This window comes from Apodemus sylvaticus, chromosome 2, assembly GCF_947179515.1.
Source record: "Apodemus sylvaticus chromosome 2, mApoSyl1.1, whole genome shotgun sequence".
In the NCBI taxonomy this organism is placed as follows: domain Eukaryota; kingdom Metazoa; phylum Chordata; class Mammalia; order Rodentia; family Muridae; genus Apodemus; species Apodemus sylvaticus.
In genome coordinates, this window is record NC_067473.1 from 179,815,626 (window position 1) to 179,836,767 (window position 21,142).

Here is a 21,142-nt window from a genome sequence, read left to right on the forward strand (position 1 = left end):
AGGGTTATCCCTACATACCTGTCTGCACTTCTGCACAGTAAAGATGGTGGCGCCTCACCTCTAAAAGCAGGACTCCCTCTAACCACCTCCCTAAAAGGAAGATGACCCCTGGTAGGGTAGGTGCCCAGCTGGCTGTGGTGCTGCTGAGCTCCTGGGTGTAGGTGGAGTCCTGGTAGGGTGTATCCCAATCTATCTTCTACTCGGGTGATCCATACCTACCTGTCAACACCTCTACACAAGAGGAAAGATGGCAGCACCTCTAAATGCAGGACTCCCTCTCAAGATTCAGCCTTCTATGGAACAGCAAATGTTTCTTGTAATTCACTGAATATTCATGTTTCATGAAGTTACTGGCATATACTAAATGTCCAAAAAGTTTTTGTTGTAGTTGAATAGCAGTGAAGAGAACTAGTAATACAGAATGGCTCAGAGCTTTAATAAATGTTTAAAATGATTTATAAACTTAGAGCCAGTCTGTATTAATTGTAAATAGATATTGTTTAGAGCATTTTCATACCTTAGTGCCATGGACACTGCTGAGAAATCATATGTATATGTTAAAATAAATTCTGTAGATTAATTATGAAATTAAAATACTTTGATGGTGATAAAAATATTTTGTGTTAAAGATACAAAATACATAAAGTTTGTTGAAGATGGAAGAGTTGAATATAATTCAAGTCACCTTTTTCCATTCCATATGAACACTTGTACTGACATATTGTCTATACGCGGATGGACATGTTCAGCTATTCATAACATGTAGATTATAAATAACCACATCTAGTTCTGTTTTGAGGTGTCTGGTTTTTTTTCATAACCCTACATTTTTAAACCTAGTATGGTTGGATTCATTCACAGATGGTAGATTAATTTGTTGTTTTTACTTAGTTTGTTTCTAATGATTAAAATTCTGTATCTCCCCAGGTTTCTTTGAAATAACAGTGTCTTGGAGTGCTTCTCTTTCTGAGTCTCCAGGGAAGTTTTGGAATGCAAGGAACTCAGGAAGTAAGTCTGGTTCACAGACTTTGTTGGCTCCCTGTTGCAGAGATTTGGAACAAACACAATGGATATGTTTGCATTCTTTTTTGTTGTATTAAAAAAAAATTAATAGGTCATGATAGCATGAATTTGTTTTGGCTTTTCATGAATCAGAATCCAAGCATATGTTCCTGCATCTTCTACACATGATATCACAAAGCCTCAGTGTTATCATAAAAGGACTGCATCCTTCTGTGGCTTTGTGGAGCCAGTGACAAATGGAAAATGGGATGGGATGACATGCTATTGTTAGGCTACATTATACTGCACAGGGGTGGGAAAGGTATTCTAATCATTCCCAGTCTTCAACAAGAGCTCTTCCTATGGGATTGGAAGAAATAAACTGCTATAACTCTAGAAAAATTTGAGAGAGCATTGCAGGAAATTGTAACAAAAAGCTTGCCAACTCTCTGTCATGAGAGACCAGCAAGCTTTTGGCATTCCTGCTGCCTGTGACTCTCTCCAGCTATCCTTGCTGCTCCCCAGCAATGACCATCTACCCCATGGTCAGCCATCACAACACCCATCTACCCAGTAGAATCGAAACTCTTAAAGCTTAGAATTAACAAGTCATATGTATGTACTGATCAATTCTCTATTGATAAGATGCGAATGCAATAATTTTAGAACCAATTGATAATTAAAAAACTTTTATCCCAATTATTCTAAACTTATGATATCATAATTACCTGTGGCCAGCTAAATCCATGCTGGTTCACATCTGCATCCATCTTGGCCTTCTTCTTCTTTTTTAAGAAGCTCCCTGTCTCTAAACTTTTAGTGCTGCCTCCCTTATCTCTGTCCAATCACAGGCCTTCTGCTACCCTAATGTAATTGGATGTGAGAGGGTCACATGGCCAGTTCTGAGGTTCTATGAGAACTAAGAAGTCTAAATGGCAGTCAGTCACTATGAAAGACACAAATTCAGTACTACAACTAAAAAGGAATGTCTTTATGATAATTACTTTCATAGCTATGAGGTAATTTATATAGATGGAGAACTTCTGTCTGACAGGATATAAAAATTGAGAGCAAATATAAAACTGTGAAGGAGCCCATCCAGTGTGCATGCCTGGCTCTCTCTCTCTCTCTCTCTCTCTCTCTCTCTCTCTCTCTCTCTTGATTTATTGATATATTTATTTACATTTCAAATGATTTCCCCTTTTCTGGACCCCGACTCCCCGAAAGTCCCATCAGTCCCCTTCCCTCCCCCTGTTTTCCCACCCAACCCTTCCCACTTCCCTGTTCTGATTTTGTTCTATACTACTTCACTGAGTCTTTCCAGAACAAGGGGTCACTCCTCCATTCTTCTTGTACCTCATTTGATGTGTGGATTATGTTTTGGGTATTCCAGTTTTCTAGGTTAATATCCACTTATTAGTGAGTGCATACCATGATTCATCTTTTGAGTCTGGGTTACCTCACTTAGTATGATGTTCTCCAGCTCCATCCATTTGCCTAAGAATTTCATGAATTCATTGTTTCTAATGGCTGAATAGTACTCCATTGTGTATATATACCACATTTTGCTTTCTCTCTTTCTTTTCCTTTCTCTTTGGTTCATGAAGAGTTGATGCACTCCAAGCCTGCATGTCACTTGACCAGAATGTTTCCCCTGAGTTAAAGAACCCAAGTAACTGAGCTTATTTTCCTAATCCCACGCTGCTATCAACAGGAGTTAATAGCCAGAAGTCACCACCACTGTCCCCCAGAAGCAAGGGTGGTCCTTGACACTCAAATTCCCTCTTGCTAAGGGACTAGCTCCCCAAGTTAAGGAGCTTTCTGGCCCCATACATGCTCATAATATGGAGGACTGAAGGCAAGACAATAGAAGGTTGACATACTGCTATGGTTCTGCTGTCTGGTTCCCCCCAGTGTTGGAGTTACAGGCCATTGCAGAGAAACTTTGTTAATAAGAATTCAAACTAAGATCCTCATTCACTTTTTACCCACTGGTGTACCTTTACTGGATAGTTCTATACCAACTCTACACAGCCTAGAGTCAGTGAAGAAGAGGAAACCTCAACTGAAAAAGTGTTCCAATGAGATTGAATAAGGATCTACTCTGTGGTGCATTAACTTGAGTGTTGTTTGAGGTGGGAGGGCCTAGATCACTGTGGATGGGTAAACCATGGGCAGGAAGTTTTGGGTTGTATAAATAGGCAGGCTGATATTGTCTTAAGGATCAAAGTAGGAAGCAGGGTTCCTCCATGGCTTCTGCATTGGCTGTTAAATCAAGGTTGCTACCTTGAGTTCCTGCCCTGACTTCTCTCAGTGATGATCTGAGATATAAAACTGTAAACTACCATAAACTCTCTTACTTCTTGTTTGCTTTTGGTCCTGGCATTTCATCGTAATAACATAAACTCTGAATAAAATACCCTAGCTTTAAGAGAGTTTAGGGTGTTTGTCATTGTTTTATTTATTGTTTGTTTGTTTGGTTTGGTTTGGTTTTTAGAAATGACTTACTACAGTCTAGTGAATAATTTAATTGATAACTATTTGCTTTCTTGGAAAGGCAGCAGTAAGATTGTTTAAAGAATAGAAACCAAGAAACAATCAGAAGAGCAACATGGGAAAATCTGAGAAAAGAGTTGCACCCCATGGAATCAGATGCTTTTCCAAGATCAAGGTATGAATTGTTTCTATATCTGCATATATATATATACATATACATGAATATATATATATATATATATATATATATATATATTCATGGAAGTCTTTTCAAGCAATCACTGAAAGTGCTTGCAATATTACATAGTTTTCATGAAGTTTTCCAACACAAAAGCCATTTATCAAGTATGTTGTTAATTTCTTCCCATAAAGAAGTTGGCTTTCTAATTACAGATGTTTAGTCATGATTATTTAACCATGAAAATTTAACAAAATGGTTTAGAACAGGGGTTCTCAACATGTGAGTCATGCTTCATTGGAGGTATCAAATGAGGTTTTTCAAAAGGATCAACTAGGGCTCTCAGAAACCATAGATATTGTATTACAGTTTACAAAATTATAATTATGAAGTAGTAACAAAATTAATTTTATGGTTGGGGTCAACACAACATAAGGAACTGAATTTAAAATGTCATGAGCATTAAGAAGGTTGAAAACCACTGATTTAGAGGGTCTTAAAGGAGGGTAGTGTTTAAGATGTGTTGGATGTGAATTATGTTGTGGGATTTGGCAGTGCTCAACCTTCATGTGTTCCTGTCATAAAATCAGGGACCACAGTTAGGAAAGAGTTTCCTAACAGAAGTATCCTGTTGTTTAATATGTAAAGATGCCTTTATGACTCAGTCTGACAAATATTTTTTTTCAATCATTGGCAACATAACAATTACTATTTATAAGAAAACAAATCCTTCTATTAGGTGCATTAGTGGTTTTCAGTATTTTCGATACAAATATTGTTCTTATAACTCCAAAGACATGTTTACATTACCAAATGTGAACTTACATTAACCCAGGAAAATTAAGCACTAGCCAGTTTCTCCAGAGTTCTTATCATTCCTCTCTAAGCTTCTGCTACCTAAGTCATCTTATCAAATGCTCATTTTACCTTTGTTCACATGTGAAAGAATCCATCTATTAATATAAAAGATGCTTCAGGCTCAGACTCTGGAAAGTGATTACCTTTAATGATATACAAATTATTAGAACCTAAAGCCCTTCAAGGTATACTTCAGTTCTCACATTCTTCTGAGGAGCTCATATTTCTTGGCTTCTAACCTTACCCAGATGCTTAATATACTCACCATTCTGTGCAATCTATGCAGTCTGCTTATACTTCAATGTTTTTCATCTGAAAAGGTAATGGTAGCACTATGTTTAAAGATTTTTTAAAAATCATTTTGAGATCCCCCTCACTTACTCTTCTCACACATCTCTCTGTCTCTCTCGCGTGCGTGTGTGTGTGTGTGTGTGTGTATGTGTGTGTGTGTGTGTGTGTGTGTGTGTGTGTGTGTGTGTAATATCTAATCCTAGTGATATGAGGGATTATCCTTAGGAGCTCACACATGCCAAGAAATTCCTCTGTCCCTAATCTATACCTACTCCTCCACCATTAAGATGTTTTAAGTTCTCTAAATTTGTATATTATTTTATGTATATTGGTATTTTACCTTAGGTATGTTGGTAGACCAGTTGTGTGTCTGATATCCTTGTAAACCAGAAGAAAATATTGGATCCCCTGGATCTGTAGATACAAGTGATTTTGAACTCCCATGTGCGTGCTCAGAGCTTAACCCAGCTCCTCAGCAAAAGCAGCCAGTAGTCTTAGCTACCAAGCTGCAACTCCAGCTTCAAAGTTAGGATAGTGTTGAGTATTATAATTAGCAGTTACTAGTATTAATAGCATTTATAAAGAAATACCATGAGATATCATTATAAACACGACTTCTCAAGTTTGACTTTCATTGCAAGTTAAGGTTTCTATTACCATAAAGAGACACCATGGCAAGTGCAACATTTATAAGGAAAAATATTTAATTGTGGATGGTTTATATGGTCAGCAGTTTAGTAAGTTATTGTCATGGTAGGAAGCATGGTGGCCTGTGGGTGCTAGAGAAGAAGCCCAGAATTCTATATGCAGATTAACAGGCACCAGGAAGCGAGGGGGAACATATTGGCTGTAGCTTCTGAAACTTCCAAGTTTATTCCTAGTGACATAATTCAACCAATAAGGTTGCACATACTACAATAAGTCCATACCTCCTATTAGTGTCACTTCCTGGTGGCTAAGCTTTCAAATCTATGAGCTTATGGAAGGCATTTCTATGCAAAACACCAGAGTTATTTTCCGTGGGAATTTAATGACAGTAGATATTGGTGTAAATAGTGTGGGGGAAAAAGTTAAAACCATGAGTTTTCAAGAAAAAAATCTTTATAGAATTGTTTAAAAATATCAGACTTCTGTCTTACGAATTTAGAAACATCTAGATACTAGCATGGTCAAAAGGTTCATACTGAACTTATTGATTCTTAAGTTTAGAAATAGTAAGAAAAGTCTCCCTTTGGAAGAACATCTCTAGGATGTGCTAGAGACCTGGGATGGGGGAGGCTCCAGGGACTCTATGAGGGTAATGCTAGCTCAGACTCCTATCATTGGAGGATAAAGAGCCTGAAGTGGCCAACATCCTATAACCAAGCAGGATTCCTAGTGGAGGTATAGGGACACCAACTCACCCATAAAACCTGCCCAAAATTTGTCCTGCCAACAAGAAGTGCAGGTACAAATATGGAGCTGAGAGAAAGGGAATGGACAACCAATGACTGGCCCAAATTGAGACTCATCCCATAGGCAAGAATCAATCCCTGACATTACTAATGATACTCTCATATGTATCATCCTAGTATAACTTCCTCTGATAGTTCCTACCTAGCAGCTGAGTGAAACAGATACAGAGACTCATAGCCAAACATTAGATTCAACTCAAAGAGTTCTGTGAAAGATTTGGGAGAAGGAGTAAGGGGCCATGCTGTGATGAGGACTTCCCAAGAAAACCAAAGGAATAAAATAATGTGGATTTGTATGGGCTCCTAGAGACTGAACCATAAACAAAATAGCAAGCATAGACTGGACCTGTACATATATAGCAGATGTGCAGCTTGGTCTTCATATGGCTTCCCCAACAAGTGTAGCATGGGCTGTCTGTGACAGCCTACTCTGTTGTCTACTTGTGGATTCTGTTCCCTTACCTGTGCTGCCTTGATTAGCATCAAGTGGGAGATGATATGTCTAGTCCTATAATGACTTGATGTGCCAGATTGGGTTGGTACCAAGGGGAGGCCTCCCCCTTCTCAGAGAAGAAGTGCAGCAGAAGAGAGAGAGGGGCTATGTGAGTGGAGGACACTAGTGAATAAATAACTTAGTTAATAAGAGACGAAAGAGAGAGAGAGACAGAGAGAGAGAGAGAGAGAGAGAGAGAGAGAGAGAGAGAGAGAGAAAGAAAAAAGGAAGATAGAAAGAAAGAAAGAAAGAAAGAAAGAAAGAAAGAAAGAAAGAAAGAAAGAAAGAAAGAAAGAAAGAAGAAAGGGAAGAAGGAAGGAAGAAAGAAAGAAAAAAAGAAGAAAGAAAGAAAGAAAGAAAGAAAGAAAGAAAGAAAGAAAGAAAGAAAGAAGAAAGAAGCCTTCCAAGACAGGGGAAATTATTTCCTTTAAGACTTTCAGCCATGCATTACCAAATACCCATACTTAGTTGTCATCTAGTGTCTACACAGATAGCACAGATTAAGCTACCTCCTAAAAACCAAACTAAAACTCATAAACTATAAAAAAAAAAGCACTGCTATCAATTTGGAAAAGACAAGAAGAAAATAATAATCAAAATACACCATGTATGTATGAAATTACCCAAAATTAAATTTAATCATTATAAACTCTTAAAGAAAAGAAAGAACAACTTCTAAAGGGGCCTGGGAAGATACCTTGATCAACAAAGTACTTGCTTAAGAAGCAAGAGAGCCTTCTTCAGTCCTTAATGTCTGCATAAAACCTAAGCATGGTGACAATAATTTCAGCATGGAAAGATGGAGTCAGGCAGATACTCAGGGCTCACTGATGAGCCAGTCTTGTTTCCTGGGTGAGTTACAAGCTAACAAGAGTCCCCATTTAAAAAGGAAAAAAAATGTATAATTCTTGAGGAATTACACTTGAGGTTGTCTTCTGGTCTCTCCATGTACATATACATAAATGAACTAATTCCACATGAAAATATACATATACACAAATACACATAAAGAGATAATAAAAGAAAAAAGGATTTAAAATAGACAACCTTAGAAAGAGGAAAAGACTGCTCTAAAAGATTTTGCTTCAGACTCTAGAGTGCTGAATTTTAAATTCAGTCGTATTGCGCTCATGAATACTGATGTTATTTAATAGAAGACCTGAATGTATGTGTCTACAGATTTATTTTCTTTCTACACAGGGCAAAATACTTCTGAGAAACACTAGTGGGCTCACTGACTATTTAGCTTTCTTCATCAAAACATAAAAATAAAATAAATCTTCCTTATTCTGTATTCTTTTTAAATTGGTAGATCTCACTTTTAAATATAGGATCTGAACTTCTAAACTCATAAGAAAATTGTCAAGCCTCAGTCACATTCTCTGAAAGATGTACAGTAGGGACAGAGAACATCTCTAGAAATAGCATTTGGAATTAGAAGTCAAATGTCTATACTTTTGAACTAACAGAACTGGGTGTTCTCATTCCCCAATCTTATTATTTTTTTCTGCATATTTTTCAGCTAAGGATTATCCAAATTATTGGTGGTTGTGATAATAAATTCATAAATAGAGTACAAAAATGTTCTGCTCTATATTTATATGCCATGAACACCATTTGGATTGCTGAGATAAAGTGTTACAAAGAATATTGTGTGAGGAAGAAACACAGTGGTCTTGCTGCAGACACAATGCCTTCATGTAATCCTTCGTTCTTTTCCTTCACTTCTTTAACAGAGTAACACTTGTCCTTCAGATAACAGTATAGTGTTGAAGCCCCATTAATACCTGTCTGTGTCTTATATAAAACAACTCCATATTTTTCTGTATCAATGAGGTACACTGATAAATGAGAAAAGTCTTACCTATTAACAACACAAATGCTAACCAACTGTTCTAACTGCATGTCCAGAGAAAGGATCACATGGCAGAGGAGAGATTACACTTTAAAGTTTCTTGCGTGTTCAAGGGCTGTCTATGCTGAATACAATCACCATCATTAGGTGTTGATCAGTAGATAAGAGATTAATAATCAGAAAAATTTCTCATTTTTTCTTACACATCTTTTCTAGGTGTTTATGTTGGCATTAACATGAGCATATGTATCCAAATCACTATCAGGAACTTACATGAATTCCATGCTCACACAAATAGAGAAGCTATTTGGTATCCCCACATCTATAGTTGGGCTTATCAGTGGCAGCTTTAATATAGGTAAGTTATTTTTATATATACTTACTTTTATATGTTGATATTTTCTCCTTATTCTTACATTAGATCATTTAATATGAGATCCATGCTTTCTGAAATTTATTGGTAGCCTTGGTTGCTGTTGAAGTAGCCACTTATTTCAGTATTATCACGATGTCTGCTAATGATTGACACATACACTGACTGTTTTTCTCCTTTTTACCACAGGAGAAAACACCTGGTTCCTGCTGAACCAGGAGTTCAGCAGATTTAGAGTATTAATCTTTTAATCTGTCATTTGACAATTCAAAAAGATTGTGGGGAATTTCCATGACCAATATAGAAGGAGGCTGTGTGAATCTGGGAGAATTTATGTTCCCAAGGATAGAGCAAATATTTCTCTTCCACATCTGTGCCTGTGAGGTTGATGGCTCTCCACCTCTTCCTAGACTCTGGGGAAAATTGGGATTCTTATGTTTGAGTTTTGTCAAATGCAATTCTTAAGAGAGGATGAACTCCAACTCCTCATTTGCATTCAAGAACTGGGATATGAGAGTACAAAATGTGAAAGAGGGAAAGACTCCCTCATAAACCAAGTGACATGGAACTCTTTGTGTATCCAATCTTGAGTTTATTCATAGTTTTTACATTTTTTTCCTTGTGAAATTGTCTTTAATGTGTTTAAATCAGAATAGCAAAGAAAGTTCTCACTAAGTTTGCCAGACTAGTCTTGAACTCACTCTGTAGTCTAGGCTGACTTTGATCTTACATTCTTCTTCTTCTGGCTTTCCAGCAGCTGGGGATGAAGGGTCTGTGCTTCCAGGTCCAACTTGTTCTTTCAACTACCACACATGTTAATTAAAAGACTCTCTGTCAGTTTAGGGCTTCCCAACAATATTTTTTAATCAAGATTTCTCATAAACCAAAAAAGATGAACTTTAGTTTTGACTTTTGACTCCAGCAATGTAGGCATAAGTTGGATAATAAGTCCTATTTGGGGCATTAGGACTCTGAACAGTATTATCTGGTCTAAGGAAAGAAGTGACAATACAAGCAGGCATCCATCTTGACTATGTTGAGCAATGAAAGCATTTTTAATAGTATGTTTAAAAACATGAACCCATTTGATATTATATTGAGAAAGCATGAGAAGACATATCAAAGGTGACATGCAGGCCTACTCTTACTTTTGTATCCAATCACAAGGACAAGATAAGTGTGAATAGAGACTTTAAAATACACTAGAATGATAGATATACTTCTGTTAGGATCCAATTATTTTTTACATATTAAAAAATACATAAAATATCCTAAGCACCCATTCCTGTATTCTTAATGTGATTGTGAAACAATGAAACTTGGAATCTAAAAGCTGAAGATTCTGTTGACTAAAAGTTGCCAATACTAAACATTCATTCTCATTTTCTGCTCCCAGGAAACCTTCTGTTAATTATATTTGTGAGTTATTTTGGAACAAAACTGCACAGACCTATCATGATTGGTGTTGGATGTGCAGTTATGGGCTTGGGGTGTTTTTTAATATCACTACCTCATTTCCTCATGGGCAGGTGAGTATTCCAGTCCTTGATGTTATTCTAAGTTCAACTTTCACCTACAGGAAATGAGGCTCAGATTTTCCTCTCTGGGAGGAACAGTGCTGCCCCAAAATATCGGTGTCTAATATGGAAAGTAAAATCTTTGTTCTGTCAGTATGATGGATGAATCTTGTGGCCTAGGGTCCACTTAAGATCCCAACTAGTCTATTTGTGAAGTGTGGACTTGAGGCAACTCTTTCATGAAGTTGAAACACACGAACACATTCTCAATATCTGCTAATGCATATGTTGAGTTCTTCCTAAAGACTATTTAGATACATTGATTACAGGATGTATACAGTAGGACATAATCATGAGTCACCAAAAAAAATATAATAATGTAAAGGCTGATTATTTTCATGCTTACTAAAGTAACTTACATGGAAAATAGTCACATGGAAATTATGTTGATTTATTTCTTGCCTCATTTCCTGATTTCTGGGGACAGTTTTCTATTTTGTCTTTTGTTTGCCTGAGTAACTTCCTAGTTTTTAATACTTTAGTGTTAAATGATATAAAAAGGCACTATTTACATTGACTTGATTAAAAATATTTCCTACTATAGAACCACCCTATTTTTGTTATAGAACCCCTTTTTAAAACTTGGATTTACTACTTAGTCCATTTTTTTTTTCTATTTGATTGACTTTGTTTGTATCTCTGAATATTAGATAAGTCCCTCATCAGCTGGAAGAGTGAACATCTCTCAACACATACATGATTGTCATGTGGCTGTCTCTTGCTATTGTCTCCTATACCCCTACTTCTTGTGAACAACAAACTTATAGGTCAACTCAGTGTCATCTCCTTGGAATTCTCCATCATAATTTTCCTCATGAATTTGTTTTTCTTCTTTCCTTCATCTATTTGTTTCCCTTTCTTCACTCATTCTTTCTTATTTCTTTTTTCTTTTATTTAAATTTTTTATCTATTTTATGTGTGTGAGTGCTTTACCTGCATATCTATCTCTATCTATTTAACTTTCTATCCTCTATCTATCATCTATCCATCTATCATCGATCAATCTATCAATCTGTCAATCTATCTAATACACACATATAGGTAGGTGTGTGTGTGTTTGTGTGTGTGTGTGTGTGTGTGTGTGTGTGTGTGTGTGTGTGTGTGTGTGTGTGTTACATACAAAAATGAGAAGAGGATGTTGGATCCCTGGAACTAGAGTTACAGATGGTTGTCGGCTACCATGTGGGTACTAGAAAAAGAATCCAGGTCCCTTTTTGGAGCCCTTAACCACTGAGTCATCTCTCCAGTCCTACTTTGACTACCTTTTAAAAACATGGTCTCACTGTATATTCCAGGCTTACGTGAAATTTGTTTTGTGCTCAGGTTTATCATAAACTCTTGATGAGCACCTTGCTTTAGAATTCCAAGTGTGGCTATTCCAAGGTTGAGTGGTAACAACCATCCTGCTCTGCCTCTTTCTTGCCCTTAATTATTTATTGGAGGAACATCCTTACCCATGTTAGGCTGTCTACTCTCCCACACTCCATTCTGTAGAGGAAAAAAATTCTTACACAATTTAAGGATTTTGTTACAAATTTTGTGGATTTTGGAATCAGAATTAGTATTCTAACACTTGTGCCTGTTTTATTCTTTTAGCTTTTAGGTCTACAATTTGAAATTGGTAACTATTGGTATGTCTTTTGTCTGCTCTATCATTTTGTGAAATTTCTTGTACTCTTTTCTCCTTCATACTATATTCTTCCCTCCATCCCCTCTTCCTTCTGAAGCTGCGATTTGAGTAGTAGCACCCTATGTTTTATTCATATATTGCAATGTTCATTTTCTAACTTCATATTTTCTTATCTCCTTCGTGCTTCTTTGGAGATATAACATGGCCATCCAGTCTCTTCAATGCGGTTGTCATATATATGAAATTTTCTTGTCAAGGACACCTCTCTACCTTGTGTATCTCTTCTGGGGGAGCATCTTATTATTTGGACAAGAATTCAATGACTTTTCCTCTGTGACACTATTTTTTTTTCACCATTTTCTCTGGCTCCTTCAAATGTAGCTTTTGTTTGTTATTTATTTTACTGTAGTAGAGAGTTCCCTTGATGTCCTTGGCTATCACTTCATATCTAAGAAAAAATAAAAACAGAATGTTAACTAGAAATTCTCCATACATGTGAAGACTTGGTTAATGGGAGTTGTTTGTCTTTTTCAGTAGGATAACTCAATAGGTAATTGAACATAGACTGGATAATTTTGAGTTTTTTTCTGAAACCTTAATAGTGTGTATATCTAGGAAGGAATTCTCTGCTCTTGTCATAGGGGTAGAAACTTGGCTACCAGGCAGAAGAAAAAGTGAAGATAACTTTTTGCACATGTTTTGAAAATATAACGGCCCTCACTTTCTCATCTGTGTCCTCAGTGTATCTGTGTGGATCCTCTTGCACATCCTGTGAGCATTTCAACATGGAGAGATGTAGGACAAGCCTGAAGATCTAGTTATTCCTTATCTGCACATTAATGATCACATTAGACTTTTCCTTGTGTGCCCATCTGAGTCTTTCATTGGGAGTCTCTTCTTGCAGCCTTTCATGGAGGCCTGGGATGTATCAGGTTGCTCTGTGCAGCATGATGGTCATGTTTCCCTGACCTTCTGATTCAGTGTCCATTTGCACATCCACATCCCAGTCTCAAATTTGTATTGTGCTTAAGTTAACTACATTTGCAGGCTCTCATCTACAGTTTTTTTTTTTTAATTTTGTTATTTTGTCTGTATATGTTGTGGTAGTAGTGGCAGTATATGTGTGTGATTTTGGGTGAGGTCATGGAACAACACTGAGGAGTCTATTTTCTCTGCTTACCAACTGGGACTTGAAGGGTAATCTAGGTGGTCAGACTTACATACAAGTGGTGTTACCATGAAGGCATATGGTATCTCACAAGCCTAATTTTTGTTTGTTTTTCTTTGTCTGAAACAGAGTTTCATGTAGTTCAGGGCCATCTGAAAATATCTCAGAAGTTAAAAATAATCAATAACTTCTGTTTCTCTGGCCTTCATCCCCTGAGTGCTGGGATTTCAGGCATTTCTTACCATGCCCAATATTATTGATTGCTCAGGATCAAATCCTGGATTGTTGCTTGCCAGACGCCAGTGACAAATTGAACTACATCTCCACATCTATATCACTTTATCTTTGAGGAAATGAGCTTCCATAATTTATTTTGAACCCTTTACTGCTCTTTTATTGACAACTGAGGAAATAACTGGCCCTTGAATAAACAATTTAATTTTAAGTGGACAATGAATGAACCGAATAAAGGTTATTTTATCTACTTGGGTGATTTTGAAGGGAACTGAAATTTTGTGAATGGAATTTAAAAATTATCTTTTTAGTTTTCATTCAGTCCAAATCAATACCAAGAAATATTTGACTATTATTGTGTTTTATCACCAGATACTATAGGTAATAATTCTTTGAGGCTGACCTATTTTCATGGGATCATGGGAAGACAGACACAGCATGACTCCAGAAATTCACTGACAGCCTCTGTTAAAATGTCTAGGCAGTTGTTCTAAGAGATAGTTATTCTGACTTCTGTCTTATATCATGTAGTATAGAAGCTATAATGTTGGCAAGTATAGCTTCATATTAATGCTGAATTCATTAGCCCATATCTTCCTTGGGATTTCTTTCATCTAAGAAAGAAAGAAATCCACCATACTCTTCAATGGAGAGAGACTTAGATGAACACATTTTTCTCTATGTTTACCTGCTGTTATTTTCTTTCTAGGACAATGATTCTTGATGATATGTTCAAGTTAAATGTCTACATTATATTGGTACGTTTGGTACCATGACACTGTTGTCACATGATCGATTTTGTCACAAATAATTATAATATGTAGAGTTTTCTTTTGTTGGAGTTATTGAACATATGAAAGAACAATTGTTTGAATTCTCAGAAACGATGGATACACAACTCACACAACTCACAGAATACAGACCACCTGTCTGGTTTTGTATTGTTTCTGTCTCTAAAAATTTTGTCTTCTTGATTCTACTTTATTGTATCTCTCTTTTTTTCTTGCTTTTGTTCTTTTTTTTAAAAAAAATATTTATTGTTATATGTGAACACAGTGTTGCTGTCTTCAGACATATCACAACAGTGTGTTGAATCTCATTATGGATGGTTGTGAGTCACCATGTGCTTGCTGAGATTTGAACTCAGAACCGTCAGAAGATCAGTCAGTACTCTTTCCTGCTGAGCCATCTCACCAGCCCTGATTTTGTTCTTTTATCTCACACCAATTATTTCCAGGAAAGAGTCATTTAGAAGTTACAGAGTTGATTAGAAAATAAGAAAACTATCTCATGGAGAGACTTGAAAATAACTATAAATAAGTCTATTTTTTTGATTATCAATCTCTTTTGATGATATTGCCTACTTACTTTCATTCATTTGTTAATGTTTCTTTAATTTATTTTTTATATTTAGAAAATATACCACAGGATGGTCTCAGACTTTCTGTGTAAGTGAAAGTGACTTTGTGTTTCTGGTTCTAATTTTTTCACCTTTCAGGTGCTTTGGTAGCAGGCATGGGCCACCACACCAATTTTATGCAGCTCAGTTACCTGGCCAGTTTAAGGTTTTGATTATTTGTGTACCTGCATTTATGTGCATGAATATGCATGTGTGTGTGTGTGTGTGTGTGTGTGTGTGTATGTGTGTGTGTGTATGTGTGTGTGTGTTTGTGTGTCTGTGTGTCTGTGTCTGTGTCTATGTCGTGTGTGTGTGTGCACACACATTAATGTAGGTTCCAAGCACTGAACAGAGATTATTAGCCTTTTGTCCCAAGTACTTTATCTGCTATATCATCTTGCTTGCCATGCAATAGTGTAGCCGCCCGCGGCCACATGCAAACCGGATACCTGGAAGAGAATTCTGGGGATAAACAGGAAGGGGACGAAAGGGAAATGAGTCAAGATGACAGTTGCCAATAAAGACTGACTTTACTATTATTTAGCCAATATATATATAGTCTTTAGAAAACAACCCTGCCCCCCAAATGGCCACGAATTCCTTGGTTCTTCTTCTCAGTGGGTTGCCTGCTTCCAGTCACATAGGTTTCTGCTGGTCTCCAGGTAAGACTGCCCTGAGGCAGCCTTGGTTGTTAAGGTGAAAGCAGCTGTATTGTTCCCAATGGAACAAGGGCCAGAGATAAAACCAGGGGAAGGGTGGAGGCTGCAGGCCAAGAGGGTCACAGCTAAATGCTGTGGGGGGACGGGACACAATAGAAATCATAATTATTAGACTAACTGCTGTGGAAATGTCTTTACTGGCTCTAGACACCCTGTTTTCAGGATATCAGGAGTTAGTAATCTCCAGATGCTCTCCTTGCAGTCTTTACAGTGAATTTTTCCTGTGTGTGTCCATACAGATACGAATATGAAACAGCAATTTTACCTACAAGCAACTCATTCTCAAACAGCTTCCTGTGTATGGAAAACAGATCCCAGACCTTAAAGCCAACACAAGACCCAGCAGGTAGGCCTGTGCTTCTAATTCTTTTGGGTCAGAGGCTTAAAAAAAATAATGCTCTCTTATGAAAAGTTTTAATATGGCACTGAATTTAGTAGACATGTAAGACATATGAAAAAAATTATTTTCCTCCAGGGAAGTGAAATGTTTAATAATCTAGCATACTCTCCCTCCTGAGTCTTAATAATATTATAAAGAAGATTCTGTTTCTTACGCAACATTGTAGAGTTTGTCCCACAAGAGAAAACAATTTAGAAGAATATATTTAAGCACACTATGTCATCTATGTGGTCTAGTTTGATTTTTTATTACTGTAATAAGTCATTAACTAAAAGGAAGTTGGAGAGGAAAGATTTTATCTAGTTTACCAGTTAGAGTTAACCATGAGGAAAGCCAAAGCAGGAACCTGCAGATACAGACCACTGGAGAATATTGCATCCTAGCTGGCTTCTCTGGCTAGCTTAGATATGTCTATTATACAGCTTAAGCCCACCTGCCCTGTGGTGGTACCCCTCACATGAATTGATGTCTTCTAACATCACATTTTAGCCAAGAAGTAAAATGCATTATAGACATGCCCACAGGCCAACATGATGGAGGCACTTCCTCAATTGAAATTTCTTCTTCTCCAGTCTGTCTAAGTTTGTATCAAGTTAACAAATTTTATCTATCACAGTGATTATACAAATAGAAAATACAGCCCAAAAGAAGCTTAACTGGATATGTGCTGTGTACCAAGTCCCTTCTTTACCCAGGAACTTGCCTTTTTCCTTTTTCCTTATTAATGCAGACATTACTGTACAGTTCAACCAAGCAATGGTGATTCCTTTATTTCCTGTTTTCTCATTCTCTGTGATACTGGCTCAAGTCCATACATATGCTCTATTTATTACCTTATCTGTGATTAAATTCCAAGCCCCAAACTCATGGGAGGAAATCTTTATTTTCCTTCACAGTTTTAGAGTGTTCAGCCTATGATTACTTGGCCCCATGTTTATGACAGAGTACCATAATAGCATGAGCATTGGCTGACACTCATCTTGACTTCTTTGTAGACAGAAACAATAGAGAACAAGATAGAGAAAGTGGTGAGATACAATCTTTGTTACCACCAAACCCTCATGACCAAATTCCTTCAAATAGACCTACATCTTACTTTTCAGTACCAATCAAAGATGTAATTCTATTGACTGCATCAACAAATTAGTCCATAGATTATATCAGAGCCATGATAGTCTATCTCTTGACATGCCCCCACGGACACAGTCAGATGCTATGTAAAGGTATTGCATGCATTAGTTTCTTCTGCATGCATTATTGCTTCTATTTATTCTGATAAAACTTATGATGAAAGGAACTTATACAAGGAAGAGTCCATTCATGTTTATAGCTCCACATCAGAGATTTTCAACATTCCCAATGCTGCAGACCTTTAATACAGTCCCTTATGTTGTGCTGGTACAAGCATAAAAATATTTTATTGCTACTTTATAACTGTGAGTTTGTTATTGTCAGGAAACATAGTGTGAATATCTAACATTTCTGATGGTCTTAGGTCAACCACTTAGGTGACTTAGAAGGATAAGGAGCCATCATGTCAGGGAAGTATGGTAGGAATGACAGGAAGCTCAGAGCTCACATCTCAATATTAACATAGGGCAGCGATAGAGCAATATGGAAGTAAAGTGAGACTTTAAACTCTTGAAACTTGTCTCCAGTGTCATTCTTCATAAATTTCCCAAAACATCATTACCAACTAGAAACTAGGTATTTAACACCAGAGCCCCTGGGAGGGATTTCCATTCAAACCACCACAGTATTCATACAGAGGGCCTGTTTTTGTTCTAGCACTGAAATCAGGTTGCTCACAAGCATCTGTAAGTCCAGTCCTGGGGAATTGGTGCCCTCTTCAGGCCCTCTTGGCCACCTGTACATATGTGAGATATATATATATATATATATATATATATATATATATATATATATATATATATATACCCATGAAGGGGCACACATTCACATGCCCATTTTACAAAGTGCTTTTTGAGCCACATACTGTAAAATTGTATAAAGTCACACATTTTTGAATATTTAGTCTGGAGGTAACTCAGTAGAATCACATCAAGCCAGAACATCTCCATTTTATGCTGGATTTTTATGCCACAGAAATTCTAGTACTCTACAAAGCTTGAAATGTCACTGCCCTGAAGAAATCTACAGAGATCAAACTAAATTGGTAATCAAAGTGCAGTCACATCTGAAGCTCCCAGCCCCAGAAAACCTATTAGCACTGCAATGTGATGAAATTGTGTGTGTTCAAGTTCCTGACTAAGGACAAGGAGGATTATTTTATTGACAATGCTTTTGACATTAGCTTGTCTTATTCTCCAAATAGCTCTTAAAATATTTTAACCAGGTTATTCTATTCTATGTCTGCCACATGGATGGTTAGTTGCCTCTCCTCAGTTACTTATATCTGACTTCCTCTGAGTCTAGGTGGGGAATCCACCAGCATTCCTATCAACTTCCATAATTCCCACCTTCTACTTCCTGCCTTTGCTATAGCCATTATATTTTTATTTAAACCAGTCACAGACTGCCTTAGAGAAGCATAGATGGACAGTGACATATACGCACACAGGGCATATACACATTATGCCTACAATGGAAGACAGTAACATCCATACCACAATTCTCACCTCTTGAACTGACATTGGAAAATGTTCCCTTTGTTCTCCTTGCATTGTAGTGGAAATTAAAGTCTCCCCATGTGCAGAGCCCCAGAAAAGCACTTCATTCTTCTAGTGTCTGACACTTGTTTTAGAAGAGTGCTGAGCATCTCCCAGTGATCTCTAGACAGATATCATTATGTTTTTTTTTCTTTTTAAAAATTTTTATTAATCATTCCATTCATTTACATCTCAAATGATATCCCACTTCCCTGTTATCCCCTCTACCAACCCCCATCCCTTGATAGCCCACTTCCTGGTTACCTCTCTATTACCCCTCCCCATCCCATACCTACCTTCCTCCTCCCTTTTGTCTGTATGAGAGTGCTCCCCCACCCACCCACACTCTCCCACCCCACAGCTCCAGCATCCCCCTAATCTGGGGCATAAAATCTCCCTGGGACCAAGGGCTTCCCCCTCTCATTGCTGTCCAGCAATGCCATCCTCTTCTGCATATGTATTGGGAGCCAAAGATCCCTTAATGTACACTCCTTAGTTTGTGGTCTGGTCTCTGGGAGAACTGGTTTGTCAGGCCAGGCTATTTTGTCCTTCAAATGTGGATGTGATTCCCCTTCTACTCCTCCAATCCTCCTGCCACCAGGTTCCCTGAGTTCAGCCTAATGGTTGGCTCTAAGCATCTGTCTCTGCATTGGTCAGTTGCTGGCTGGACCTACCCAAGAACTGCCATATACTGTCCACAAGCACCTCTTCACCACAGCAACAGTGTTGGGTTTGGTTTCTGCAGACATGATGTATCCTCAGGTGAGGTCATTTCCCAGTAGGCCCTTATTTCAGTCCCTGTTCCATTTTTTGTCCCTGTTTTTCCTTTGGGCAGGAATATTTCTGTGTTAAAAACAAAAACAAACAAAAAAACCCAACAACAACAAAAAACTTTGAGATGCATTGGCATCTTCATCCCTTGAGTTTCTTAAAGATAAGAATATGAATTCTTAGATATGTAAATTAATTTTATTGAACTAAGCTTTAAAAACAGTTACACCTCATGGTCTAGTTGTGCTTAGGACATATACAGGTAACCCCTGACCAGTCCACAATAGAGGGTACATTTTTTTCAGTTCCCTTAAAACATGATGTCATAATTTGCCTCTGAAATGGTAGATCATTTAGCTTAGAATAAACTTGGAAGCTGTATGCAAACCTTCAAAGGTTTTTTTTCTCTTGACTTTCAGATCCCTTTGGCCTAGTACTTGATACTCAAAGTTCCTGATATAGCAACTGATGGAGCACTTTATTGATAAGAAATGATGAAATTTATAGAAAAACTATACATTTACTATTTTCTTAAAAATTTAGTTTCTAAGAATTTAAGCTGTAGAGAATTCAAATTTCCACCAAACTTCTGTCTGTGCTGTGTAAGTACAGCATGAATGTTCAGAGACATAGACATCTGCATGCTTGCTTTCCCTTCCTCAAACTTGTGGATGAATTGATCCAGGCAACACACCTACTAACTAACTGGGTCCTCTGACTTATATAAAACTGAGTCCTTTAGATGAGAGAAAATTCTAGGTTTTAGTGTTTGTTTTTTTTTTATTTCTATGCTGTATATTCTCACTGTCAATGTGTTGTCTCATTTCTTGCAATGAAGTGGGAATTTGCTCTAGTATAGCAGCTATACTCAATTGCTGAGTATTTGTTCAGAGTACACAGTAGGAGTGACTCACTGATTCAGAGCCAGCATAGTAATGTAAGTCCTTGAATCATTATCATGAGCTTATGACTTAATAAAGGCTTACAGAAATTTTTAATTTTTTTGTAACATTTTTAGTCACTTTCAATAGCTCCTGGCTGTCAAATACTCATACAGTTTTCTCTTGTTTTAATGCAGAGTGTGTGAAAGAAATGAAATCATTAATATGGATATATGTACTGGTAGGAAATATTATACGTGGAATTGGTGAGACTCCCATTATGCCTTTGGGTATTTCCTACATAGAAGATTTTGCCAAATCTGAAAACTCTTTTTTATACATTGGTAAGTTTGAAAATCATTCTTATTATGGTTTTTCGGATAGCAACTTCTTACAGTGTAGAAATCGATTGTTGATTTGGATGTGTTGTAGTTTCCAGTGAGTGAGCAGAGTGCTATAGCTCTGAAAGTCATGACATTGTTCAATGGGAGATTGACCAGTAGCTCCAGACATGGTGTTCATCCAACTGCTTCTCACCATTGGAAAGCCTCACATTTCCTGACCTTAGAGTCTTCTGATGCCTCTACACTGTCTCTAAATTTTTAACAGATTCTCCTATATTTTCTGGAAAATATTCTTGACCCAATTGGTTTTTTTTCTATTTTTGCTGCTTTTAGGTTTTCATCTATAAGTT

The 21,142-nt window shown here is 37.1% G+C and overlaps 1 protein-coding gene across 1 annotated transcript in view; it reads left to right on the plus strand.

The window, feature by feature from the left end:
* The first annotated feature begins 3,613 nt into the window (after positions 1-3,613).
* Positions 3,614-21,142, plus strand: part of LOC127677743 (solute carrier organic anion transporter family member 1A4-like) — a 39,727-nt gene continuing 22,198 nt past the window's right edge. The window contains 5 exon segments of the mRNA XM_052172760.1: positions 3,614-3,673; positions 8,844-8,985; positions 10,397-10,529; positions 15,967-16,073; positions 20,646-20,792. Coding sequence (XP_052028720.1) covers positions 3,614-3,673; positions 8,844-8,985; positions 10,397-10,529; positions 15,967-16,073; positions 20,646-20,792 — 589 coding nt within the window.